General features: G+C 42.5%; 1 protein-coding gene across 5 annotated transcripts in view; it reads left to right on the top strand.

Moving 5' to 3' along the window:
* The first annotated feature begins 7385 nt into the window (after positions 1-7385).
* NAXD (NAD(P)HX dehydratase) overlaps positions 7386-27506 on the top strand; it is a 51308-nt gene continuing 31187 nt past the window's right edge. Inside the window, exons 1-6 of one of the 5 annotated variants that reach the window (XM_066545324.1) lie at positions 7432-7492; positions 8826-9406; positions 10592-10963; positions 14360-14510; positions 15571-15616; positions 17265-17353. In XM_066545324.1, the coding sequence (XP_066401421.1) occupies positions 8845-9406; positions 10592-10963; positions 14360-14510; positions 15571-15616; positions 17265-17353 (1220 nt within the window). In that variant the 5' untranslated portion in view covers positions 7432-7492; positions 8826-8844. The other 4 variants (XM_066545323.1, XM_066545327.1, XM_066545325.1 and 1 more) reach the window with 4 other exon arrangements.

The following is a 27506-nucleotide window of genomic DNA, read 5'->3' as shown; positions in this document are numbered from 1 at the left end:
TGTGTCTGCACAGCTGCAAATGAATCACATTTTATCTCAAAAGAAGGCATTCAGTTTGCTGATTTTCCTAACCAGCTAACTCCTGTCTGCTCTAAAGCATTACAAAAGAGCTCTTACAGGAAAAAAAACAAGAGTGATTAATTTTCAATTCCCAATGCTTTTCCTCCCCATACAGTTTCCTTGTACAGAGACAATTCTGAATGCCTGAGCAGAAGGGGCAGTCTGATGAATCCTTTTTAGGCTGTTACAGCCTTAAACTGTGCCACTCCAGTTGCCAGAATAGAGGCAGGAAAAGTTACTAGAAGCCTCAGGGAGGTGACTTTTTGTCTATGCAAAGGAAATCTTTCTGCTTCTTGTGACAGATGAACTGATAAGTGGCTGGATGGGGACTGCAAATGACAGCAATGGAAGGTGGATGCTTGCCATGCCAATATATCTCAGAGACCAGATGGAGTTTTTACTGAGCAAACTGTGTATTTTATTACTCCCTATGAATGGAACAAATAAGTTCAGCAATAATCTGGTTTCCATATAATGGGACAAAGCCCTCATGGCCACTCAGAAGACAGTGTCTTAAAAAGCTTTTTTACAGCACATAACTCACCAGCTGACAACTGGACTGAAGGCATGTTACAGATTTGGTGCTCTGTTGTTACCAGTTGCAGAAACTGCTCACCTGTGACATGTGCAGTATTGTTTGGGAATGCTCAGCACTCTGGTCAAGGTGTGGGAGGCTCAGTGTCCAGCTGTGGTGCCTTTTCCTCACATTCAGCAGAGTGCTGGCATCCACTTCACAAAAGAAAACAGCAGGGATCCAAGTGGGCTCTACAGTGGGACAAGGAGGTATTCAAGGGAAAATAATGGGAAGAGTAGGGATAAAATGTTAGAGGTGCTAGCCTGAGGGAGTGGAATGTATCACTAAAGAATGGACAAGGTAAGAGCAATGTCCTGGAATCATTTGCAGAGTGGAGGTAGCTGAAGAGGGGGTACCCCCTCTCTCTGCAGGGTGCTGAAGGGGTGGGTTAGTGTGATGGGAGATCAGCCAACACTGCAGGCTGAAGATGATGCACAATGATATTGCACCTTCACTGGAGCTCTGCATGCCCTGCTGAGGTTTGGCCACCAAAGACACTCCAGTTATCATTCTGTCACAGTCTCCCCCACCACAGCACCAGGGCTTGGCATGGTTATTCCTTGCTAAGGTGTCCAGGTTTCGCCACAGACACCTCCTTCCATCCATTAGGATGGTGCCTGGGTGGATTTTGAGGAAGTGCAGGCTGTGTCTGCCTGACTGCCAGCAGCAGGAGCTGCTTCTTCTTGCCCAGGGAGAATGGGAGCAGAAGGTCACTGGGGACAGCCTCAGGGCCTGGCATGGGAAGGCTGGGGCCAGCTGACACCGAGTGCTGAGCCACAGTAGGGCTGGCAAGGGAAGGGGCTGAGAGCAGACAGGCATGGAGGGAAAGGCCTGGAGCTAGGGAGCACCAGCAGGATGCCTTTAGGGCAGTAAGACTTTCCCCTGACTGTAGAGTTTAGTCCTACTTTAATCTGTCAGCAAGACTTGGGTTTGATGGAAGACATTGGAAGACAGTGGGAGAGAGCAGGAGGGGTGGGTTGGTACAGAGTGGTGACTCTGGCATGGGCTGTCTGAACTCTTGGTGTGAACCTGGAGGTAACAGCAAGAGCTCAGGGCAGAAGGGATACCTGCCTCCCTTCCTCCCTGGCCACACATCCTCTTTCCTGACACAAGACATTGGCAGACCTAGTCCTGGAGAGCCACCCATCAAGGCTCTCCTTTCCAACCCTTCTGATCTTTACTGCTCCTTCATTAACCACTCTTCATGAAGATGTGCTAGTAGGAGAACTGGATTCACTGATGTGGTGTGCCCTTCAGGAAGGGTGTTAAGACCAATGAAGGATAGAAAATGGAAGTGGGGGGGATTGAAAAGTTTACTTCACACAAAAGAATAAGCTTCTTTATAGAAAACCATTTGCCAAATGAAGTAATTTATATTGCTCTACGTTATTTGGGGATGGTCACAAAATAAATAGGTCCTATTTTAATTATTGTGATGAACTAAAGCAATGCAATTTCCCTGCTGTCTCAACTTCTGACATGTCAAGTCTATAGCTGTATTTGTATAAAGGTGCTTTATCCTGGGATAGCTATTCCCATACAGCAAGGAAAATTATCATTTGGATGTGTCATCTTTGTAACGACATAGTTATATACAACCTCTTACCCTATTTTAGCTTTTATTTTTACATGACCTTCTCCTCCCACAATGGGATTAATTATCCCAATAGAACTTGCAGAGCTGGCCTTGGCATGGAGAAAATGAATTGTTGCTGTCCATACACTTACAGAGCTGTGGCAATCACAGGAAGTGATAATGTACATGCATATATGCTGACTTTGAAGTAGAAGATGCTGTAACCAAAACCAGGGTACGTGTGTTTAATTCTAACACCTGTAAATTGAAGTGCAGGCATATTAAGGATTAGAATATATTTTCTATATATGAGAGCTCAGGAATATGTAATAGGAACAGGGAGGAAAGAGAACTACAGCTTTTTCCTGTGGGCAAAAAGATTATGCACAACTCCAGAAGCAACTGGAGGCAGACATCACCCGTGGCATTACAGCAGTCTGAGCCTGACTACAAATGCAAGGCTTAGGGGCTGCAGAGAAAGCAACTACAGTCTCTTCAGAGAAACCTGGGGACACAACTGCTAAAGTTCATATGCTGGATCAATGAGATAACTAGCAACACTTTATAGGGGGAAAAAAACCCAGGGAAGTGAGGTACCTGAAAGAGGAACCTTTCAGTGTTTAAAGCCCTTTGTGAATACAGCATGTAGCCTTCCTCCAGCAGTCACGTTCAATATCCACCATGATTTTCCAAGACTGAACTGAGCTGTATCACTCACTCTTAAATGCACATAAAACTGTTTTGAGCAAGGGGCTGACATTTGTATATGTACAATGGGTAAGACAATGCCCAGGCAAAGCCTTCAGGCTCAGCTACAACACAAGTTAAATAATGTCTAAATGACATTACTGAACAATAAAAAACTTATATAAATGGTATACTTCATAATAATATCAGTCTTCTAAATTGTGTAAATTAATGGATTTGGCAAATGTCACCTTCTGCCACCAAAGAACAAGATAAAGCAGTTTTTTAAAAAAACTGTGTAACTGCCCAGTATCAACTTTCTGAGAGTCTCATTATTCCCTATTGGAAAAGAGGTCATTTGTTTTAACATTTTGATTGTTGCTTAAGAGGTTTTACATAATTGTTTGCACTAGATATCAGGAACTTGTTTGAAGGATTTGGGTGAGTCCAAAAAACCTTCTCCACTACTATTGCACTACATAGATCATTCTTATTGCCTGCTCTACGGAGAGTACAAACCAGAAACAGCCTCTTTATTGTTTCCTTCATGTTTATTTTTTCTCACCATTAACACTCAGCAGAAAGAGTGTTCACTTTGGGTAAAACAAAAATTACTAGTGAAGCACAGGGCTTCACAAACATTATTAGACTATGTCTAGAAGTGATAATATCTGTACTGCCCTGGTAAGAATATGAATAATCACAGAAGCTGTAGGGACAAACTTTTAACACAGTATGTAATCAGGTGTAGGTATGTTTCTTTCCATATACATTTTGGAAAGAAACATTATTTTCCTTCTTCAGCCCATACAACATTCCTGTTTAGTAAACTTTATAGGGAAACCAAAGCCATGTTGGTGGTTTCTTGTAACAGCTTGTTGTCAATTGCTTGCTGCTATCCTTTCTCTTGAATATAAAAATACAGAAATTTAAGTGACAGGAATAATTACTATAGCTTCATGTTTTCCTAGTTTCTTTGTGGCCTAGAGAGACATCAAATTAGTAAACTAAAATTTACACCATATAGCCACATTTTGTTCTGTACTAAGATAAACACATTAGTGGTGTAAAACATGCTCATTCCACTCAATTTAAAAACACTAAATAGCACTACTAACACCTGCAGGATTGTCTCTCTTATTATCGGAACACTTATACCATTTTTGCCTTCTCTATTACACTATCAATTCTAACAGCTGCAATTTAGCTAAGTAATCATTCAAATGAAATTAAGACTTCCTTTATCTTTTTCACAATGAAAGGTGTTTCCAGATTCACATTAAAACAACAAAGAAATCCTTGATGGTATTTTAAGGGAAGTTTCAATTAGAGCTACTTATTACTTTTGAGTTCTTCCATTACCTTTTTCCACATGTATGCTTAAACCTCTTATTGCCATTATTAATATGCATATGTTGACAGGGATGTGTTTGTAATATTTATGATATTAAATGGTGATTCCAGTACAGGCTGTTAATTATTTGAGCGGAGAGAGTGCAATCAAAGGATGTTGCAAACTCTGCTATTGACACCTGCTGTCCACATTCACCATGGAATGGCTTTGGTAGGCAGGGCTGCACAACAGTTACCAAATGGGTGGAAAGGACTGAAGTGCTGACTGGGTGCCAAGTCATCAGAAGCAAAGAGCCAACAAAGATTCAGGAACCTGCAGAAGAAAAGATGGTCCTGAATGGTCACTATTTTGGGGTCTCCACTTAGGGACATCTAGCTTACAGTCCATCCCTCCCCATATTGTTTATTCCCAGCAAGCACCAGCTGTCAGTGGCTGCTGCCATGCAGTACAAAGTCAATCCTACAAGTTCTTGTCTACCTTGACAGTGGTAGGACATTCTCAGGCTGGCTACTGATGCCTCTTCTTTTGTGTAGCATGGGAGGTACAGAGTTAATCCACTAATGAGGAGGATATGCTGCCTTGACAGTGCAGCTAGGGAAGGGTTAAAATGCTGGAACTCAAGGTTGAGATCAAGAGCTGGGGAAGGAGGGAAAAGACACTGAGGATGTGGTAGGGACTAGCAACAGGCAATGAAGCCAGAATGATTTTGACAAAGAAGGAAATGGAACTCTGCAGGGTCATTCCTCCTTTCATGTAAGAGAGACAAGCAGAGACAGTGACAGGACTGTCAGAAAAGAAAGCTCAATTAAAAAAAAACTGGACAAGCACACCTGAAGAAATAAGTGCCTCTTGCAGCTGCTTTTTCTCTTCCTCTTTGGTGGGAGTGTGAACTTTTGCCTCATACACCTCTTACCTTCTGTAGTTCTGTTAAAGGCCCTTTTTCCCTGCCTCATCTGCTGGTTAAGTAGCATTGCTGTTGCTGCACTCAGAGGTGGCACCAGAAGTTATGGATTTACACTGTACAAGGTATGGAGATGGCAGCCAGTACTATACTAGAAGAAGGTACCTTGAGTTACATACAGGGCAGGAGAAGGTCAGAGGAATGGCAACACATTTTGCTCAAAGGTTTTACACTCCTGTGGTTACACAAAGCTGTTGTGCACAACAAAGCTGTGCATAAGAAGGTGAAGAACTGTGGCATAGGGGAAGCCCACAGACACCCTTAGGTTTTCTTCCACACACAAATTGAGAATTGGGTTCTCCACAAACAACTTCTGAGGGGCCTGCAGCATCAGAAGAATTCCCTTCCACCTCTGCTACAAAGGAAACCAGAGAATTCAGCAAAAAACATTACAATTATATCTTTCTTCCTGTCTTTTGTTGGGCACAAGATATGCCTTTGGTAGGGACACCTGATGGGATGAAAAAAACATCCACACTATTCTTTCCCCTTCTCTCTTCCAGACATTAAATCAGTGCTGGAGTTATGGGAATCTACACATTCATTATCCTTCCAGCTGGAATCAAAGCATGAGTGTATGAAATGCGGTGTTCAACTATTTTTTTTCTGGGTTAAAATTCATGTGCAAACTAAATGTGATTGTCTGTTTAATCTATCTTTTGCACTGCCACTCAGATAATCAGAGGGTAAAAAGCATTACTTGTGCTGAATGAATGAAGGGAAAATTTTACTGACTTGGTATTGGCTTTAAAATCATACCAGATACCAGGACCTATAGAAGAACAACTTTTCAACAAACAAGTTAATACTTGACAGTGAAGTCATCAGGTATCCAAGGTCCTGCTCCGGAACACGGGTTACTGATCAACCTGGGTCACTAAGAGTTCAGGTTGTCTGTCTCCTACTTTGCACACAGCACGGCTGCTTCAAACAACGCTTCTGTAGTTGAAAGACATAAATATCTCGTGCTTGGGTTTGGTCCAGGTAACACCAGCAGGTCTATTTGACCACAGCTGGTCAAACAAAGCACAGTAAAGGAAAATGTTGTCTGTCTTCACCCCTTCTAAGTATTAATAGAAACACTGACATTTTACTGCCAGTTAGGCTACAAGCTTTTATGAGTTAATAACAACACTCTTTCTTGAAATACCCAGGAGTCTAGAGCAGAAATTACAGCTGTTTAGAGCTTTTAAAATAATGTTTCAGATTTCTCATGCATATAATCTGAAGTTTCTCCTGGGTGACACTGCATTTTGATTCATTGTGTAGATTAAGCAGGTGCCATAGGAGCTGAGGTGAACATCAGATGGTAGTTTCACCAGTTCTGTTGTGTTTTAAAGAAAATAATACTGGAAGGCTGCTATAAAATCACAGGATCACACATGTCAACTGGACTCCAGCACTAAGTGCCATATCCAGTCTTTCCTTAACCACCTCCAGGGATAGTGGTTCCACCACCTCCCTGGGCAGCCTATTCCAAAGTCTAAGCACCCTTTCTGTGATGAAATTCCTACTGATGTACAACCTCCCAATGTACAACCTGTACACCCCCCTGGCCCAGTGTAAGACCATGTCCCCTTGTCCTGTCACTGGTTACCTGGGAGAAGAGGCTGACCCCCATGTGACTACAGCCTCCTTTCAGGTAGTTGTAAAGTGATAAGGTCTCTCCCGAGCCTCCTTTTCTCCGAGTTAAAAAACGCCTGCTCCTCACAGGACTAGTGTTCTAGACCAGCTTTGTTTCCTTTCTCTGGACTTGCTCCAGCACCTCAAGCGTCCTTTATGGACTGAGGAGCCTAGAACTGGACACAGTACTTGAGGTGTGGCCTCACCAGTGGAGTATAGGGCAACTGCTGTGTATAGGGGAAAATGATGTATCTGCGCAAGAAATACCACCTTAGAAGCAAATCATAATTGCAAATGAGGAGTTTTCTCAGAAACACCTGGCGAGGTGAGGGATGGTAAGAGCGTGAAACAATAAATGGTAAATTCCTGGGAGTTTTTAAGAGCTGCCAATTAAAGGGCTGGGAAGACAGCCCCAAAGTACCGGTCTTTGGCCGGGCCAGGCTCTCCAAGCTCTCCCCTCCCGGCCGAACCGAGCCCTAACACACAGCGCTGGACGGCGGCGCGGGCGGCCCGCGGGGAGGCGCGGAGCGGTGCCAGGAGGGCGCGCCCGCCCGCGGAGCCCTGCCCGGCCCCGGCGGCGCGGAGCGGAGGCGGAAGCCGCGCCGATGAGCTGTGCGCGCTGGGCAGCGGCTGTGCGGAGCCCCGCGCTGGGCCGAGGTAAGAGCGGAGCGGCGCTGCCTTGTCCCCGCCAGGATGTGGGGACGGGGCGCTGCCATCGCCCTGGCCGCACTGGCCGCGGCCCTCTGGCTGCGGCGTGAGGAAGGTACAAACCTACGAGCGCCGGCCCGGGCGGGAGGCGGGGCCGGGTGGGCGCCGGGTGCTGCCGGAGCCCCGGGCGGTCGGCCCGGTGCGTGCTCCCCACGAAGGAAAGGTTGCCGGGCCGGGCAGCCCCGCCGGGGGCTGGGCCGAGGCGGGAGGGAGGCGGTGGCGGCCTCGTGTGACGCTCCTGCCGGAGAGCGAAACCAAAGCGAAGGGGCGACAGCGGGGCCCAGCGCGATGCAGCCCACCCCCGCCTGCCGCGAGGGCCGGCCGGGCCGCTCACCTGCTCCGCGGAGGGACGGCCGGGGGCGGGGGAAACGCTCGCAGACCCGACCCCCGGCACCGCCGCAGGGTCTGCCGAGGGCAGCGGCTGCCGGCTCCCCGCGGGCCTGCGGGCGACGCAGGCTGCGGCGCGACTGTGGTGGCGGCCTGCAGGGGCAGCGCTGCCGCGCGTCTGTGCGCCGGTGCGGGGTGCGGGGGGAGCCCGCCCGCCCCGGCTCGGTGACACGGCGGCCGGGGCGCAGCGATGTCGCTGCCCGCGCTGGCGCGGCGCGGCCCGGCACGGCGATGCGCGGGGGTGAGGTAGGCGCCGAGCGGAGCTGCAGCGCCCTGTGTCTGTGTGGGGGTGTGTGTGTGTAGGGATCGCGCTCCACTGCGGCGGGGAGGGAGGGAGGAGAAGGAAGGGAGGGAGGCAGGCGCACTGTGATGAGCAGAGCCTCCAAGTCCAGCCAGCACCGTCGTCCTGTCGCTCCCAGCGGAGCCCGGGGCGGGGGAGCGGCAGCGCACGAATGACTGCCTGAGAGGGGGGGAGGAGAGGACCGCGGGTCCGCGCCGGGTGCCTGCTTGTTTATTTTTTTATTTATCATCATCGTTTTCGGAGGGGGCGAGTCAAGGGGAAGAGGCTTTTTTCCTTTTTCTTTTTTTTTTTTTTTTGCCACCTCACTACCCCTCTTGTTGCAGGTGCCCGCAGCTCAAAGCGGCGCCTGGAAAGTTTTGTTCGCGTGCGTGCGGGCTGCGAGCGGCGGCGGCCCGGGATGCGGGGCCCGGGGCCCGGCTCTCCGCCGCTTCCCGCCGCACCGCAGCTGCCGGGGCTGGCGTAGGCGCCCCCTGGGAGAGCCGCGTGCGGGCATTAAACCCCCTCCCTCCTCCCCGCCGCCCTCCTCCGCCCCCTCCGTCCCTCCCTCTCTCCCTCCCTCCCTCCTTCCCTCTCCCCGGTGCGCGGCCATTGCAGTGACCCCGGCCGGCCAAGGATGATTACGAACACGCGGGGCTTCCTGTGGTCGGATCTGGAGACGCGGGCGCTGCTGGAGATCTGGGGCGAGGCGGACGTGCAGTCGGCGCTGGACGGCAACTTTCGGAACAGCCATGTGTACCGGGACGTGGCGTGCCGCCTGGCCGAGCTGGGCTTCGAGCGCACCCCCGAGCAGTGCCGCATCCGCATCAAGGGCCTCAAGCGGCAGTACTACCAGGCCCGGGACGGGCTGAAGAAGAACGGGCACGCCCGCAAGATATGCAAGTACTACGACGAGATGGACCGGATCCTCAGCTGCCGGGGGGGCCCCGACGGCGGCCCCGAGCCGCTGGCCCCGCCGCCCGACGGCGCCCAGCCGCCCGCGGGGCCGCTGGCCGCGCCGCCCACGCCGGGCACGCCGCACAACAGCCGCTCGCTGGACGCCGAGCTGGACGAGGACGCCGGGCCGGAGTCCCCCCGGGACAACTTCACCGAGGATTCCGGCGAGTGCTCTTCCTACGCCGACCACCCCATCAAGGTGGAGTGCCCGTCCTTCGCCATCCCCGTGCCGCCGGGTGACGGTGAGTACGCTGCGGGCTCCCGGCGCCGGGTGTCCTCCCCTCACCCCGCGGGCTCTCGCAGCCCGACTGTCGGCGCTTCTGAGTGGCTTTTTCCTTATCCTGCTGCCTCCTGCCCCGTCCTTGGCGCTCCGAAACCCGCCCGTGCTTCCCTCCGCTCTTGCACCTTGCGCGTCCCCGTGAACTGGGGAGCGGGGTGCTGCATACCGGGGAGGGGGAGAGGCTGCAGACAGGGACCCTAGTGAGTTTTTATCGGTATTTGTCAATGGGAAACCCATGGAAAACTAGCGCAGAGATTATCGAGACAAAGTGTCAGGTAGCATTGTACCAGAAAATAAGCATCCTTCTCGCTGGAGTGTTTGCCCGTTCCCTGCAGACTGAGTGCAGTTTTGCTAATCTGTATTAAAACGATGATGACGATAATACCTGAAAAATCTCCTTATTGTTGCAGCTGGGCCGGAAAGCTACGGGAGAGCTTTTTCCTAATAAATTGCACGGGTTGTTTCAGAAACACTGTTTCTAACTTTACCGGCTTGCGGACAGAAACAGCACTTGGATAAAGCCTGTCCTTTCCCTGAGCGTTCTTTACCCTCCACATTTGTATTGTGGAGCAGCGAGAGAAATGTTGCTTGTTTGTTTTCAGTCTAGATTAATGCAGGATTTTTAATAAAAACATGAACCTGTCTTCAGAAGTTGACATGACTTAAGAATCAGCCGATTGGTTGACGTTTAAGCAACCTTCTTTTTACATTTAAACCCCATCAAAGAGTTGTTTACACTAATGTTCTTTTGAAATGCAAATCTAGAATGCCAACAGACTGAAACTCAATTTAGATTAATGTAATTATCTGCAATAGACAAATGAGGCTATACTATTTAATAACCTTCACTTAAACCTTTTTAGAAGATGAAAAAGACTCCCATTGTTGAAGTTTAGTACTACAACAATTAAAAAATGGCTCTGTGATTTTTGTGTTACCCTTGCAGCTTGGTAGAAGTTTGTGGGTTTGCTTTGGTACTCTGAAAGAAGTGTACTGTTTATCTCACATAAATACAGCTCACATTGGGAAAGTGTAACCTAATGCATTGTGAGATGTTAGGTCACCTCTTGTAGGGAGAATTTTTGCTGCTTTCCTCTTAGAAAATTGTTTTCCATCAGAAAAATAATAGATTCTTTCCTTGCTTTAGGCTTTAAAGAAGTCAGTGCTCCAACTATTACCCCACCTCTCAGTCAGCCCAAAAGATCAAAAAAACGCCATACCAATTTGACATTGGATAAAATGATGGAAAAATTCCTGCAGCAGAGCATGGATACAGATGAGAAATTTTACAGATTCGAAGAGCAGAGGCTCAAAATTGAGGACAAGCGTCGGGAAGCGGAGCATGCTCGAGAACTCCAGATGTTACAGATGTTGGGACAGATGTTGGCTGGAATTTCTTCTTCGGTATCACAGAGGTCACAATCTATACCAACAAGTCCACCTCGGAGAGCGAACCATCGTTCATATGCGGATAACTTTAATTATAATGCTATGACAGCAACACTTTCTCCACCGATAGGTACTTCCTTCTACAGCATAAATAAAAGCTAGGGTACTTTTTAAAACTTCTGTGTGAAAGCACTGGTAGTAAGCAGCTTTTGAAAATAAAAGCTAATTGGAATTATTTAATACTGTGGTGAAGGTGTTTGTCTGATGTCGAATGAAATTAAATCATTATTCGTACCATTGTACTGATTACTTAATACAGGTACATTAGTTACAACAAATTTTCATGAGCAAAATTATACCTTTGGAACCCTGTAAACCTTGGGAAATTCTTTCCACATTCATGTCTCTGTACAGTGAAGTGAGGAGGAGTTATATATGTAAAAGGCAGGTAGGAGAGTTGCTGGAAGCAATCTGGAAACGTGAGTTACTCTGTAGCAGAAGTATTGCTGCTGTTCTGCTTGAAGTTACCAAGCATAACCCAATATACGAAGTTAAGGCTATGCATGTGTTTTTTCAGGGCTGGGAAAAGAGTGGAGTTTTTCCTACGCTGAAGTAAGTCAGATGTTAAGATCTAGCTTCTTTAAAATAAATTTCTTTGCAACAAAATTCTGAATCTTATAAATTAAATATTGTATTCTTGTAGTAGGTGTAATAGAAGATGAAAATATTTGCCTATGTTTTTTTTCTACACCAGCTCTATAAATTCTATAGGCATCTGAATTTACTTTAAAGTAAAAGGCAGAGCAGTATCTCAAGAATTGGTATTTATGCACAAACTTCCTTCTGTACCTCATGTGTGGGCCAGAAGCTGATGGTAGCAATCATTAACAAACTTCTTGGGATCTGTGTGCCTGTGGCATTTATCTTCATTATGGTCTCTTTGTACCTGGAGGTAGACTGCATGGGCAGGAGGAAATCAGGGATATTCCATCAGTGCTGGAAATAAAGTCAGACTGGGGCTTAGTGACTGTAGCCTGCCATGTGGAAATGCAAAAACTCTTATTCTGTTCTAATTCTGATTTTCACAGTGCTTGGAAGGAAAAAAGTGTAGTTTGAAAAGAGGAAAAAAAAAAGGAAGCAGCCAGCATCAGTGCTGAATAATAATCTGGCATGCCAGATCCTAAGGGGCATTCCCTGAGTCCTGAGAGGTCCTTTCAGTTGTGTGTTAGTTATTCTTTCCCTGTAAAATGTATGGCAGACTTGGTGGTTAGGCCTGTTGAGGGTTTAGGCTGGCAGATCTGGTTGTGTTCCTTGAGTGGATAGCTGGTGTGTAGGATTTCCTGGTGGCAGCAGACTTTTGCAGATGATTTATGGGATATGAATGGATACAGTGTCTCAAATGCTCTTACTTTTAAAATTAAGGAAAGCTGGTGTGCTTTAGAAAAACCCATAGGAAATTATTTAAGGTTCTAGACTGGGGTTGAAGGTACCTACCTACAAGGCCTTACCATTACTTCTGAAAGTTTTTTCCTGAAAAGCTTAATTATGTGTAGCAACCTGAAACTGAGGTTCAGTTTGTCTTGTTGGATTTCATCATATAGGTGTACAGACATATTGCGCTATGCAAAAATGCATTTTATTTATTTAACTGTAGCAAGAGCAATTTGAGATTCTAATCTTCTAATTGGAAAGGGTGTAAAAAGTGTTTATGCTAAAATGTGAGTATAATGCTTCAGGCAACATATCTTTTAAGGAATTAAGATTTAATTTGTTAAGAGCTGAATATGCCACAGTGATTCAGTAGGTAGAGTAGGGCTATATTAAGAATGGCTTTTTGCATAATTCTCTGATTTCTCTCCATTTATTATGTAGTCATTTTATATTCACACATGAACAAGAACCAGCAGCAAATAAACACAAGGCCTTCTTAGCAACACTGCAGTTTAAGGGTCCCAAGCTACATAATATTTTTGTGTGGTTGAAAACCAGCAACTGTGTGAAGTATGATTTAAAGAAAATAATCTGCCCTGTTTCCAGAGGAGCTGAGGATTTTGTTCTCCTCTGGGTCACTGCAATGCTATTTTGGCCATAATCCAGAACAGGTTGTGGGTTTTTTCTTTTATTTTCATTCCTTTCTTTTTTTACCCCCCCTTTTTTATTATTTCTCAGTAAGACTGGGATGCCTGTATTCAAAAGCAAAAGATCAGCCAAGAGTATTTATCATTATTGAAGACTAAAACATACTGTTACTGAAGATTAGCATTTCTGGTTTAGATTCTGTGAAAGACAGAGAAGAAGATGTATTTTGCTGATAGCACACAGATTTGGAATTTTCTTGTTTATTACATTTTTCCCCTTATTATGCCCAGTACTTCTGGAAGAGAAATTTTCTTTTTTTTTTCCCCTTCTTTTTTCCTCCCCTCTATATTTTGAAATTGGGGTTTGGGTTATTGAGTTGTGTACAGCTGAAAATAAGGAATATCATGGGAGTTATTTTCTACATAATTTTGTTACACGTGTGTAGCAGTTCCTTGAAAGCTTTTTAGAAGATCTGTACAAAAGAAAGTAAGCTATGGCTATGGTCTAGGACACTGATATTAGCATTCAAATAAGACTCTTCTGAGCAAAATTTTACAGGTAATGAGCTTTTAAGAACTTGCTCTTTTAGTGTATTTGCTGCAGTTTATAGTTAACATGTTGATAGAAGTAGTGATCCTTACATTATTCCCTTGTTAGGTAAATGTTTTGATTCTTTCTAGTTGTCATTGTTGAAGTAACTTTTTCTTCTAAATTTTTGTAGCCTTTGGAAAGAGTAATTTCATACATAGCCTACTGAGTGTGCAGTTGTTTTAGTATGTGGCTTGACATGTAGCTTTGCATCAGAGATCTGGAGATGTATTATAGCTAAAAATGATCTTTGTGTGATATTTGTGATGTTTGCATCTAGTGTGTTGGATTATAGTTTTGCAGAAAGACTTTCACTATGCTTTGTAACCGCCTACCAAAATAACAAAGCAGTGAGATAGGCCCTGATTCTGCTAAGAGGTGGAAGTCTTTAAGGGGAAGCGAAATATAAGGTAGGGTGTACATTTAAAATTTGGTTTCAGTTGCTTTGTGCTTGCTCTGTGGATGTGTTTAGTCCTTACTAAGTGTTCCTATTTCAGTTGAGTTTAATTATGGAACTGATTTCAGGCTGAACTAAGAAGGTATTTCTAGTTACAAAATGTTCATGTAACTATTTTGGGTTGTTGCTTCTTTCTGTACCTGAGCCCTAAATTAGGACTGTGAACAGTCAGTGAGAATGTTCTCTTCATCAGACCCTGAATGCATTTTTATAATCATCACCTTCCCTAGTTACTCACTGTTTTAAAGGCCTTTAAGTGACAAAGTGTTTGGATTTTAGAAGTATGTCACTTTGTGTATCTTTGTGTGATTTTATTAGTGTACATGAGTGCTTAAAAGAAATGCTTGGCAGTAGTTTAAAGCAGAACATTCTTTGAAGTAACACTTATTTTCTTCCTTTCAGTTATAGAGAGGTCTTTTTCACTGCACAGAACACACACTCTGAAGGATATGGAGAATATTTTCCAGCTGGTGCGCAATGTTATCCCTCCTCTCACAGGGAAAAAGCATAAAGGTCAAGATGGTCGTATAGGCATTGTTGGAGGATGTCGAGAGTAAGTTAAATAGAAATTTGATTTTTGCTTCTGATAAAGCTTGAGGATTTCATAACTGCTTGGAGAAGCCATTCAAACTCACCTTACACTTAAACCACAGTTTTCCAGAGAGCTTTAGGACTCCATCATCATGACCATGCATACTTAGGAAAGAACATGGTACCTTGCAGATGTGTTGCAAAGTTTTTATACTGAATGTTATGGGAACTTAAAATGCTATTTGTGTCTACCTTCTCTGTCTTTTTTGACCACCAAAAGCTGTTAGTCTTTTCCCATTCCATGGTGAAGTTTTAGAATAAATAGAGTAAGACAGCGGCACATCTGATTTTTTACCTTCTTGGGAACTGTGTCTCTTTATTTTCTTATGCTGTGTTTTCTTGTGGGCTTTTTATTTTGATAAATATTGGTGTTTAGTAGATTCTGTCAATTTCTTGCTTTATGTACTGGAGTAATGGAAATATCCTATTTCGGGGGAGAAAAAATGTACTGCATAAATCAGTTAAATGTTGTATTGACCTAGAACCAATATTGTCCACAATACTTTGAACGAGCCACTACACCTTCCTTCTTTTCATTTTCCCCTTTTGAAAGAGAGATGACATCTTTCTCCTTTAAGGGATATCTACTGTTGGACATCTGCTGTTAATAAACATTCCATAAAGAGCAAAAAGATGCTGTCTTATAGCTGGGTTGAATACCCAGGAGTTAGAAGCTAATGGTCATAGGTTCTTACCTCTTAGTTGAAGTAAGAACTTTTGGAGGGTGATTGTGTTCATGTCTCTCTCTTCAGTCTTTATGAAAAGAGAATTTAGGGCAACTGGAATCACAGTTTAGGCACTTCAGTTAAGCATCTAATGCCAGATGGGATTGATCCAGGTCACAGATCCCATATTTAGCTTGCAAACAGTTTTTGGCTCTTGTTTTGTTTGTCTCTGAAGTTTTACCTCTGCTACTTGAAAATTTTGCTGGTTTATGGCATGATCTGTGTAAATATTTCTATGAAAGATCATTATCTAATCTCATTACTGTGGTTCCTAACCTCAGTTCTATTTCATTTTAGATACACTGGAGCACCCTATTTTGCTGCAATTACAGCCCTCAAAGTGGTATGTCTTCTTCTGTACAAGTCCAAAATGAACTTTTCATAATTTCTGTTGCCTAGGTGTCATTTTTAAAATAGCATTCATTCTGTATTTCACATGAACTTTGAGCTCTAGAAGGTCTTCTTATAAGCAAAGAAAATCCTTAGTTCAGAATTTCTAGAAATACTTCGTAAATGTGTCATTTACTGTGTTTCATTCACCATGTTTCCTTCCTCTGTATAAGGTGAAGTTAGAAATATTTCCAAAATTCGACAATTTCAGGGACTTGGATAGGAAATTTCAAGACTTGATGAAATATTTTCTCCAAAAGTGAACAATAAAATAACCTTAGATTATTGTTTAGAGTTACGTTTTTGTGCTACAGTGAGTTCTTTGGAAATTTTTTCTGGACCTGATAACTGTATTGAATGAAATAACTTTCTTTCAAAATTTAAAACTTTACACTAGTAAAATTTTTATATGTGGTAATTTTAAAGATTGTGGGTGGAATTCCATGTAATTTCTAATAGCACATTTTATTTGCATTCTAATCTTCAGCAGAAGTACTTTCTAAGATTTTTTTCCTAGAAGCATGAACTTCCTTATTTTATTGACATATTAAATGGCTAAACAGACTACATAAATACAGGCTGATTGTTTAAATGTAAACAAGTCATGCTTACCTAATACATCTGATTTTCAGAACGCTATATATAGTGTGTCAGTACTTTCAGCTCATTGGGTCTGTTTTTCTTTTTGAGGATTTCTCTCAATATGCAGGTAACCATCCCAGATACTTCCAACCACTTCTTCTCTCAGGATGCAAACCCTCAAAGATTTGAAACTGAAATGATGTTATTTAACCATGTTATTATAAAATCACAAGGCCACTCAGCTTTCTGTCCACTATGTGCAAGTCCAGTGGCAATACTAGGAGGTTCCTTACTGATGTCACTGAATTTCAGACCATTACACCTGCACATAAACAGTCAGAGTGCCTTGAAATGTTCAATATATAGTAGTAAAACAGAGAAGACACTTCCTTGATACTGGGAAATTTCAGTACACATGACCAATACAAGATCACTGGTCTGGTCACTGCTTATATAATTCTATGTGTGTTCTGATTTTTTGAGTTGGTAGCAGAAGCTTGAGACTCAACTCTTCTGCTTTAACGTTTGTTTAACATAGGGTGTGTTGCCAAAATTGCGCCAGCCTTTTTCATGTATGAATTTGGCTCATTGAGTAAAAATGGTTGGACTAGAAATGTATTCATGGGTTACCATAGCTTTATTTTCAAGTATGTTACAATAGTATTATGGCTCTCTTAAGTAGTTTTACTCATGTTCATCTGTGTCTTTTGTACATGAGGCATTGTAGTCTTTGCTCATCTACAGATGAGAAACATTTCTCAAGTGAATAAAAATTTGAGATTTGTGTTTTCAGTCATCCTGTTAATGAGAAACAGAAAAAAATTATATTGGAAGTTAGATACAAAAAAACCAGAACATTTCATACTAGTCTATGCCAAAATAGAAGAAACATAATACAGTTTGTTTAAACTATCAAGAAGAAAGAATTCAGTTGAATTATTGGTTGAGTAACCTTTGGAATGATAAAGTTATTATTAAGTATAAATTTGATAATATTGTTTGCAAATTTTCTTTTTTAGGGTGCAGATTTATCCCATGTATTTTGTACCAAAGATGCAGCAACGGTAATCAAATCATATAGTCCAGAGCTGATTGTTCATCCAGTTCTGTAAGTGACTTACAGTTTGTTTAAATGAGCTAGTCAGGCTTACTATTTTTAATATTTCAGTCTGATAATTGATTAGTTTGTGTTATTTATTTTGCTGAGTTACTGGATGGATGAGCTGGAGATCACAAAAACTCCAGGCTTTGTCCTTTCATTATGACCAGTTGAATATTTAATATGGGACAGTCAGCTGTGAATTTATTTTCATCACTGTCAAAGTACAAGTTTTAAAAAGCAGAGATCTTTCTTTCTGCTTCTTTCTGACCTGTTCTGTGGTTGTAATGCATTTAGCAGTGAACAGTAGCAAGATCCAGAGCTACATATTACTACAAGTCAGCATTTTGCAATCTGCATTTGAAATGCAAATGGAGTGTTCTCCTGCTTCTTCAGTATTAATAGTATTTAATAGTAGTGTGTCTGTTTCCCTCTCACTACTGTGTATATAGACACTTAGGTAAAATTACAAGGCAAGAGAGATGCCAATTCTCTTTTTTCTTCATGAGTGTGTTGCTTGAAATACACACCTGTTCTTGGGAAATAAACAGACATTCCAAAATTATATAAAATAAGGGTTTAATTAACAAGAAGAGGAAAAGTTTAATATGTGACTGTCCTCTAATTGGCAAAATCAGTGTCTATGTGTGTGTGCTTCTCCAAATTTCTGTTCTGAAATATGTTACTGATTGATGAACTTTCATAGGATAAATTTGTTTCAATTAGGTGTTATGATTGTTTGCAACGAGCACTGCAAATTGGAATTAAGATGTGTGCCTTAAGTGTATGCCTGTGAGCTTAGCTCACACCAGTGCATGTCAAAGTCTATTGGTGTACATAGCAAAGCTGTGATGAGGGTAGGAACAGCATGATTTAAAAACATGTTTGTCAGATATTGCTGTCAGGAAGGATTTATGACAGTAGGAATATTTTGGTGTCTGAGAACAAGAATGTGGTCTTCCTTACGGGGATGTCTGCGTTGGAAGTTGTAAGTTTATTGCATTCTGAAGATGGGCTTCATTCCTGGTGCTGGAGACAGAGGTGCTTAGAAGGAAGGCAGCTAAACAGGGTTGTGTTTTGTTGGCTGCTTTTTTCCCCCACTCCCCAAAGATAGAAGAAACCCATAACTTTATGGATTTCAGACAAAATAAAAATGATGTTTGAAAGCAAGGAGAGATGGGTAGGGTTTTTACCAGTATGACTGTTTATCTCTTCAGTCTAAAAAGCATCTCTTCTGTTGATGTTCTGTCTGATGTCATATGATAGCAAATGCAATGGAGAAGCCTAATGGCAATATTAGCATTTAACTTGGGGTGTCTGGATGTGTTTCACTTGAGGTACAGCAGATGATCATCTTGTATGGTGACGAGTTGACCTTGCCTTGGGAAAAGCTTGGTTTGTGTATGCAGTGCTTCTTGATGTCTGGTAATGGAAAATGTTAATAGGAGATACAGAAGCAGCACAGAGGAAAAGGGAACTGAAAATAGGGTTAACAGTAAACTTTCTGTTCATGAAGAACCAGATCAGGCCTGCTAAGTAAGAGTGGGATTTTTTTTTACACAGATTCTCAGTGTCTTCTGTGGAATTCAGATTTCAGTGAAAACTCTGATCTTTTTACCTGTCAAGAGAACTTTTGATTTTAAACTTCTGCTCTGTCTATGAGTTCCTTTAGACATACACAGTATAGTTAATCTGCAGATTTTCATGTCCATATATCTTTTAAGTCTGTGACTCAGTATTTAATACTTTTATTAAAACTGTGATTAATTTCATGCAGACAGCTGGGCTAATTGCATGATGCAATGGATCTGTAAATATTGTTTATGTGACATTCAAAATGAAAAAAAATGCTAATATCTGAGTGTTCAGATTTTATTTATTAAATCTCCCATTTTTATCTCTTCTGCTTCATTCTCAAACTGGGACAGAGGGAAAGAGAAAACAGTCTTTTCTGGCTAGAAAGGAAAAAATCTTGATTGACTCTACTGAGCCCAGGTTTTATTGAAATTTACACTAACAGCCTATTTTTCTTGTGAGGTGCTTTGTGTTCAGTGTCACACTGTTCATATGATCCTTTGTACGTGGTGGGGCCGTTGGCGTTCCGCAGGCATGGCCGGCTGCTCCTGACTCAGAGCCTGATCCCTTAAACAGCCTTTGTGCTTCCTCCCGGCCGCACTTCACGCATGGAGGAACCTCCGGGTAAAACCCACCAGCAGCTATGCCATTGTTTTCTTTTGTGGCTCTCCTTAAAACTCTGCTTTGTTATGAGTTCTCCATGACCCTTCAGAGTAACTAGGTAGCTGTTGTGCCACTCTCTTATTATGCTAATCATAATTATGGCCTCGTGTGCTCAACTCCCTGTTTGAGCAGCTTGGCACTTCGCCAGGGTTCAGCTGCCATTTTGTACTGCTGGGAGTCTGACATTTTATCATCTTAGCTGCCACTGCTTTCTCTACTGCCTTCACCTCACAGGGGATCACCTCAAGGGAAAAAAAATGCTCTTTTCTTGCCCTCTCTGGGTGCTTGGGCTCTTCTGGCTCCTTAGAGCTGCTCTTGTGGATCTTTGCCAGCATGACTGGTGAAGGCATGGGAGAGTTAGAAGTTGGACCTGGCATTTCAGGTCTTTGGCAACTGTCTGTCACTTGAAGGATGCAGAGAATGTTATGTGAGAATGATTGAACAGGATAGCAGAAGGAGGGTTATGGAAAGGGACATCCATCTTGCAGCATTGCCAGGGCAATTCCACATGATCTCACATGCAGTCCATCCCAGGAATCCTTTGGGTGTGACATTCCGTGCTGGGGACACCCATAGTGCCACTTTCTGTGGTTTTTGTTTCTTGACTTCATTCCCTGTAAGTGAATGTGAGAACTGGGACTGCATGTGACAGCCTGGGATCTGGAAAAATGAAACTTCAGCATCTGGCTCTGTGTCCTCACTACCTGAGCAGAATAATGAAAGCAGGCTGTCTAGGGGCTGTGAATAGTCAGTATTATCAATAGTAACTTTTCCTTTTTATTCAGGGATTCTGTCAAATGCATTATGGCCCCTTCCACAAGGACCTGGTATTACTAAAAAATTGACCAGGTAACCAGTTCAATATTGTTGATGTCCAACTTCTTGCTTTCCTGTGGAGAAGCAAAAAATGTGTATTGCAGAAGTTGGGGTCTTTGAATAGTGGAATATACCCAGTCTTGGTGACATCTGCTCTCCTTGGTCTTGTCACTGCTACCTCAGGCTTGTGCTGCACTTTCCTGTTCTGTCAGCTAATGTGCTCCTACTGTAAATGCTTCACAAATACTGGCAAGGTAAAACCTAGCTTTGGCATTTTATTAAGTTTTATTGCAGATGTTCTCTGTGTGGATTTCTGCTGTAGATGTGTGCACACTTCCTTCTTGCATTTCTAGAGAAGAGTTTTTAGCAGCTGGCTCAAATCAGGTTGAATAGACTTCTTGGATACCTGTGTTGGGTCACCTTATCTTGTCCTGGTAGGCAAGTGATCACAGAGCTAAATGAGCTGTATGAGCCCAGGTGGTTGTATGGTAAAAGAAGACAGAATAAATCTATTGGGCTATTTTCCCCTTTTGCAGGGACTTTTCATAATTGTACAGAGATTTTCTTCTCTGTAGGCCTGAAAAGAGCCAGCTACTACTGAGTAGCCCCCTTGTAAGCTGGTTATCAAACAGTTTGTAAAGTCAACAATCAATATACTCCTTGATCTCCAGGGTTTTATCAGAGAAGTAGAATGAGGTCATTAATTTCTTGTGGTGCCAAAGAAGTGATGTAATTCTACATTATCCACCAAAAAAGCCACCCTTGAACAAGGCATGGATTTAGAACTAAAACCTTCCTCTTAGCTGGTTATATCTCTGGGTTTGTGTGGACTAGGAAAGATTGTCAGAATTACTTGAAGTCTTACAGTTAATTGCAGAGTTCAGGTTTTGGGTTGCATTTTGGAAAAGATTATTCTTTTGAGTTTGAAATAAGAATAATTGGGAAGAAAATACTTCTGAGGCTGGGCTGTTTGTTGAGGCCAGTTATCTTTAATGAAGAAACTCAATGAAGATCAGGGTTTCTGGAACATATTTTACCTAGCTTTATTGAATTTTGTCTATGTTTTGAGCATTTGAAAAAATTATGAATGTGAATCATGGGTAGTTGAGGCCCTGATAAGTTACTTGAGCACTCTGAATCAGTGCCAAATCTCTTATAGAAGGCTCAGCAATAATCTTAATATTTTTGGTCTCTTGTAATTTATTATGTGGAGAGGAGATGCAAAAGCATTGATGCAGTGTGGGAGGATGCTCATACCTTTTATTTGTGTTAGCTAAGGATAGCTATTAAACACTACTTTGGTGTAATGCTGGCATTAACCTCACTTTTGGATCAGCTGCTGGAAGAAGTGCAGACTGATTGTCACCAGGGAAAGTCAGGGAATAAACAGAGATCCCTCCAACAATCAAAAAGATGTCTCACAAGTGACTTGGCTGCTGGGTCCCTATTACACCTGCAGCAAAGATGAAGGAAGATACAAACTTTGTGATCTTTCTTCCAAAGCCTCATTTAGACATCAGCCTGGCTAGGAATCACATAAAAAAGTCCATTTTTTTTTCTCAAGTACTTAGGGGGAGATAAAGGTCAGTTTGTATGTGCTGACTTAGAGAATTTATATATTTAAACTCTTTCTTGTTCTGTCATGCAATGCCATGGCTAAAACTTGCTTATGGACCTGTTTCCTGTGTCCAGCCTCCTTGGCAAAGAACTGCTCCTTCTTTGCTGTGTGTTGCAGAGTGAATAAAAGCAGGGAGGTGTATTCACCCTGTGCTATAGTCCCTTTCCTTCCTGTTGTTGCAGAGGTCCCATGTGATTCCAGCAGAGGTTTTGTCACCTCCTCAAAGTGTGAGAAGTAGCCAAAGGTTTTTAGCATTGCTGCAGGGAGTGCTGCTGTCCTTGCTGCTTTCTGATGTGTCAGAAGTAGATGTACTCCAGTTTGATCTGGCCAAATTTATCTTCCTGAATACTTGCCATACTGCTGTGATTTGAAACTGGGATAAAATTTCTTTGGTGTTCAATCTTTCTTGAGTTTGAGTGAAGGCAGGCATCCGTGGGGTTTATTTTTGAAGGTTTTAGGATCCCCCCTTTTTTTCCCTGGATGACAATAAGAAAAACAGATATTTAGGTTGAGACCTGTCCTGTCTTCTCATGTGTTCACAGCTGACTGGAAGCACTCCAGCCTTCTGGGTATTCAACTATTATCTGTGCCTTAAGGGTTGAATGCAAGGGCTACCAATGTGATAAAAGCTTGTCACTTTATTTACTGGTTTTAACAATTAAAAAAAAAGGGGCATTATTTTTCTAGGGACATTTAAAAATGTGCTTCTTTCAGAGGGAGATTACATTGTCATCTTCATTCTATGGCTTTTAACGTCACAAATTTGGTTGACTGCTGTCCATTTGAAAAAAATCAGCCAGATTGTATTTATCAGTTCTGTTCACGGGAAGCATAATGGGTCAAGACCACTTCCATGAGCTCTGAAAATAGGAGGTCAAGACATTTGGTTATCATTGTGCTTTTTGAGAGGATTGTCATAATACACGCTGGTATTGTCATTGAGATCAAAACAGACTCCAACTGCTTTAAGTATTTGTATATATCTAAATGCAGGTCATAAAATGATTGTGTTAGTAGCTGTGGTATCTTTACAAGGCTAGATAAGGTTGACCTTCAGCGCTGTAGTCATGTCTGGGTGAGAAATCTCAGGAAACAGAGTCAGGCAACAGCTTCTTCTCCTTTGGGGCTCTCTCACAAGATGCAAGAGGCTCTGCTCTGTTTAAGAGAGGTGATCCCATTTGTGTAGTGCATTTGAGTTCATTGTTAGAGGGGCTGTTGTTATCTCCAATGCCTCTGGTGTGTGACCACCCAATTCCTGATGTAGCAGAACATCTGATACCCAAGTGAGAGTCTGGTGTGGAAGTAGCAGCTATAGAAAACGCTTTCAATCCTTGTCATTATGAAAAAAACCCCAAAACAACGATGTGGTCAATATGGCATTTTTTTCTAAATGTTTCCGTCAATAGGTCATTCATGCTTTTACTGCCTTGAAGGTAGAATAGGGAGCAAGATTCTGGTATCTGCACATTAAGAGCAGTCCTTTCCTATGAACTTGTGACACCCCTGTTGCTCCTGGATAATGGGTTGCTGTTCTTGCTGCTGCTAACAGAAGAAGCCTACCAGGTTCACTTCTGGTGTCTAAATTAACTTACTCAATGCCTGGAAAAGAAACCTTGATTTGAATAGAATTCCATCCCTCTCTAATTAAGGTCTTTATTTCTCTTTCATTTTCTTCCCTGTTATTTAATCAAATTGTAGCTGGAAAATACATATTGTCTATCCAGTGTTTACAGATTGTACACAATTTAAAGATTTAAACAGGTGAAAATAAAGACTCTCTTGTCTTCCAAACGTTTTGGGGGGGCATTTTAATATGCTAATCCTAATTTAATACACGTATCTCTTTTTGTTCTCTAATTGCATCCAGACAGCTTCATGCCAGCATGTTGTCTCTGTAATTGGCTCTACCTGACTGAGGTGCTTGGTGAGAGACACAAGAGTTGATAATAGGCTCAATGAGCTTCTCTAGAAGAAGCTATTATCTCTAGTTCTGTTCATGGGACTGAAAGAAGCTCCCTGAAGCCCTTGGGCTTCTGGAAATTTGTTTGAGAAAGATGATTTGGCAAAGAACATTGGCAAATACAGCCACTCTTAGAATAGAGAATTATGCTCAACATTTTTTTGCATTGTTTGGGTTTGCTTTTGATTTCTTTGACCCATCCTTTCCAGGATAATTTCACTCCCTATCTTATTTTCCCAATGAAAACCTCACTCATGGTTTACCACAATTTGGAACAATTAGTTATCTGAGAGAATTACTTCAGTTCTAGTGCTACACATTGTGTCCCATTTTTGGCTCTTTTGATGTGTTGTATTACATGAAAGTTCCAAGTGTCAGCCTCTCTAACATTTGATTCACATTAATTATAATTACCTGCAGTGTTTGGACAAACAAAACTGAAACTCTTTCATTCTCAGATCAGAAACTTTTTCCATCTTTGAAGATAAGTCTGTAGGTTTGCTATGAAACTGCCCCCTTAGTGTGGCTTTGTCTGAGTTTGCACAAACAGGCTTGTGCAGTGGTACATCTTAATGCATTTGGAGTTGCCTCAGTCATACCAAGTTTGTACAGATAACAAGCAGAATTTGAATAATGTCCTCTCCAGTGAGGAGCCATATAGTCAATCAGGTGACAGCAGTCTTGCTTTGTCCTGTGTTCTTCTCTAGCAGGAGGTCCCACTGACTGGCATTTTCTGGTGTCCAAACCCCATCTCTGATTGCTAAGGCAGTACCAGCTCTGCCTAAAACCCATGTGAAGAGCTGCAGTCCTGCTGCCTCCTGTTTGTGCTGTCATTCATGCTTATCTACTATTTCTGTAGCTCCTGGTTATACCCTTGCTGACTTTGCTTCACATTTTCTTGTTTCCATGTAAAATTTGACAAGGCTGCACCTTATCTCTTGTTCCTTTCCCTCCTCCAGAAAGCAGTGACAGAAACTGTCATTCATCCTGAATGGGGAAAGCTGCAGTGTTTAGAGCTTTCTATGATTATTTAAAGCTGTTGCTTGGTGGCTTTTGATCATTTGGTAAAAGCCAGTCTTTGAATAAAATGCAGCATAGAACAAAATTTGATTTCTTCAGAGAGTTGGGGATGGGAGTGGTGTTTCAGGTCCTAGCTGTCAAGTGTCCCTCACTCTGGGCAGTGACCAACCTAGAGCAGACTTTCAAGCAGATGGCACCTGTCAGGTATCTGATACAAACAGCTCCAGAAGATGCTTAGGAACTGTGGGTGATATTAGGGCAGTACCCACCATCTTTGGTGTTTGCTGGGGATTTCTTGGGTTTTTTTTAATATTATGAGGTTTTGTTTTTTTGTCTGTTTTTGGAAAGATTATTACATCAAGCTTTCCCTAAGATGAAGATCTACAGAACTGTGTTTTAGGATAATTTTCATTGTGCCATAGTGAAATATAGAAGAGTTCTGAAGATAAGCTTATAAAAGCTCAACTTAGTTCTTCTTTCTTTATTAGCTCTTCCCCTCAAGGCTGCCCCCAGTGGCTTCACCCAGTCTGTACTCATATCTAGAATTGGCCCAGTCCAGGTGCAGCACCTTGCACTCCTTGAACTTCATGAGGTTAATGTGGCAAAAGTTACCTAAAGCCACTAATAATTTATAAAGAAAATTTGTCCTCACTGTTTTAGAGACTCAATGATGTTTAATTTGAAGAATCCTTGTCTATTTTTCCATGGAAAGTAGTTTCCTCAATACATTCTAGAAGCTGAGAAAAGAGGAAAGAGAGAAACATGCAAGATACTGAGCACCATACCTGGTAGCTTCTGTCTACCCAGCAGCTTCAGGGACAGCAGATGATAAAGGTGTTGTGTCTGCCTTCCCCAGAGATCATCAGTCATCTCAGCCTCTCCTTAACAAAGAAGGAAAGCTGATCAGACCCCATCTCTGGTGTCCTTTTCCCTCGTGTGCCTCCATGTAACCCCCTCTGTCTGCTTGATCTGACTAATGGACAATTTGTGATTCTGTGATTGCTGACATTAGCTTTAGGCTCTCTCTTACCTGCACAGCTTCACAGATATGACACAAATTACAGAAGCTCCTTCAGTTTTTCTTATAGTTATTCTGTTGTCTTGCAGGTGTTATTTATGTGTTTACCCTGTGATAGTTCTTTAATGTGTGCAGTCTGAGGTTTATTGGTTGCTTTGCAGACAAGCTAAGGTTTTGAGGAGGTGTTTGGGAGTTTGGAGGTGTGTTGCTTAGTTGCTTGATTGAACAACAGTGAGTTGTCATAATCTAGATTTTCATCAGAATGGCATCTGATAACATGTCACATAACACCTAGTGAGTGACTGGAAGTAGCTGTTGGAGATCTGTTCATTCCCCGTTTATTCTCTGGTGTGCTTTGTCACTAGAATCTTTTTTCGCACACATCTGCACAATGGTACTGTAGTTCACTCTCCATGTTTACAGGTGTTACTGCTAGGATTCAGCTTCCCAGTTATTCCTATTGTGGATGTTCATGGTGCAGAGTTTGTATGTTTGTATTAGGGGAAAGCCAGACTAGTTCCCAAAGTCTTTCCCATCAGCTTCCAAAACAACTTGCTTTATTTTGGAAAATCCCAGATTTTTATTTAATCAAAGTCTCTCTTAAAGGTTTTCACCCTCTTCTCAGAAATTGAAATACTGTTTTCTCCTGGCCTTAAGAAATTTTCTTGCTCCTCTTTATATTATTATTCACTTTGTGCTTTAGAGTGGGGGTATTGCATTTATGGTATCTCTTTTGGAAAAAAAATCAAGTTGGATATCATATTATCATATGGCTCTGCACTTCTAAAGACAATAGTGATTCTTGTTTACTTGATTAATTTCTGTCAAAGCTTGAAGATCACATCTCTTTTGATCAGGGGGAAATCTTCTTCATACCTTGTATCTTTCTAGAGAGATATTGGGGTTTTTTTAAATATAGTGCTAATTTCAGTTATTGTTTCAATGTCTTGGGCAGTGGAGGTCCTAAGTAAAAGGAGATGCTTGAGGTCAGGTTAGTAACCAGGCAGAGAAATTGGCATGACATGACAGAAAAGGTTAACTCTGTTCTCTGTGTGAGCACAGCGCACCGAGAGCAGCTGAGGACCTGACCTGGCATTCTATCCTGGTGCCTCCAAAGTAGCTTTTCCCAAAGACATTTCTGTCTAGTTTTGATCCACAGGCAAACAAGAACATGCATTGATTTTTTCTGTAATGATAAACTAAATACTGCCAAGAAATATTTATTCCTCAGCACCCAGGCACAATTATCTGTACAGGCAAATTATCCAAATGATCCTTAGCAAGGATTTTGACCCATGCCAGCTAGCCTCTTCCAGCCACTTTTTCCACTGATGAGGAATTCCCATGGTCCAGAAACTGTGCCCAACAGGCAGGTTCAGCTTTGTTTGGGAGCCTGAGAGTGCAGAGACCATCTGATCTCAGAGTCAGAGAGCTTTTCTGGGTGTGTTCAAACATCGTGTGTAGACTGTAGCTGGTAAGAGCTAGAGGAATT

Source organism: Molothrus aeneus, chromosome 2 (assembly GCF_037042795.1).
Source record: "Molothrus aeneus isolate 106 chromosome 2, BPBGC_Maene_1.0, whole genome shotgun sequence".
NCBI classification, from domain to species: Eukaryota; Metazoa; Chordata; class Aves; order Passeriformes; family Icteridae; genus Molothrus; species Molothrus aeneus.
This window is presented reverse-complemented; position numbering and strand designations above follow the sequence as displayed.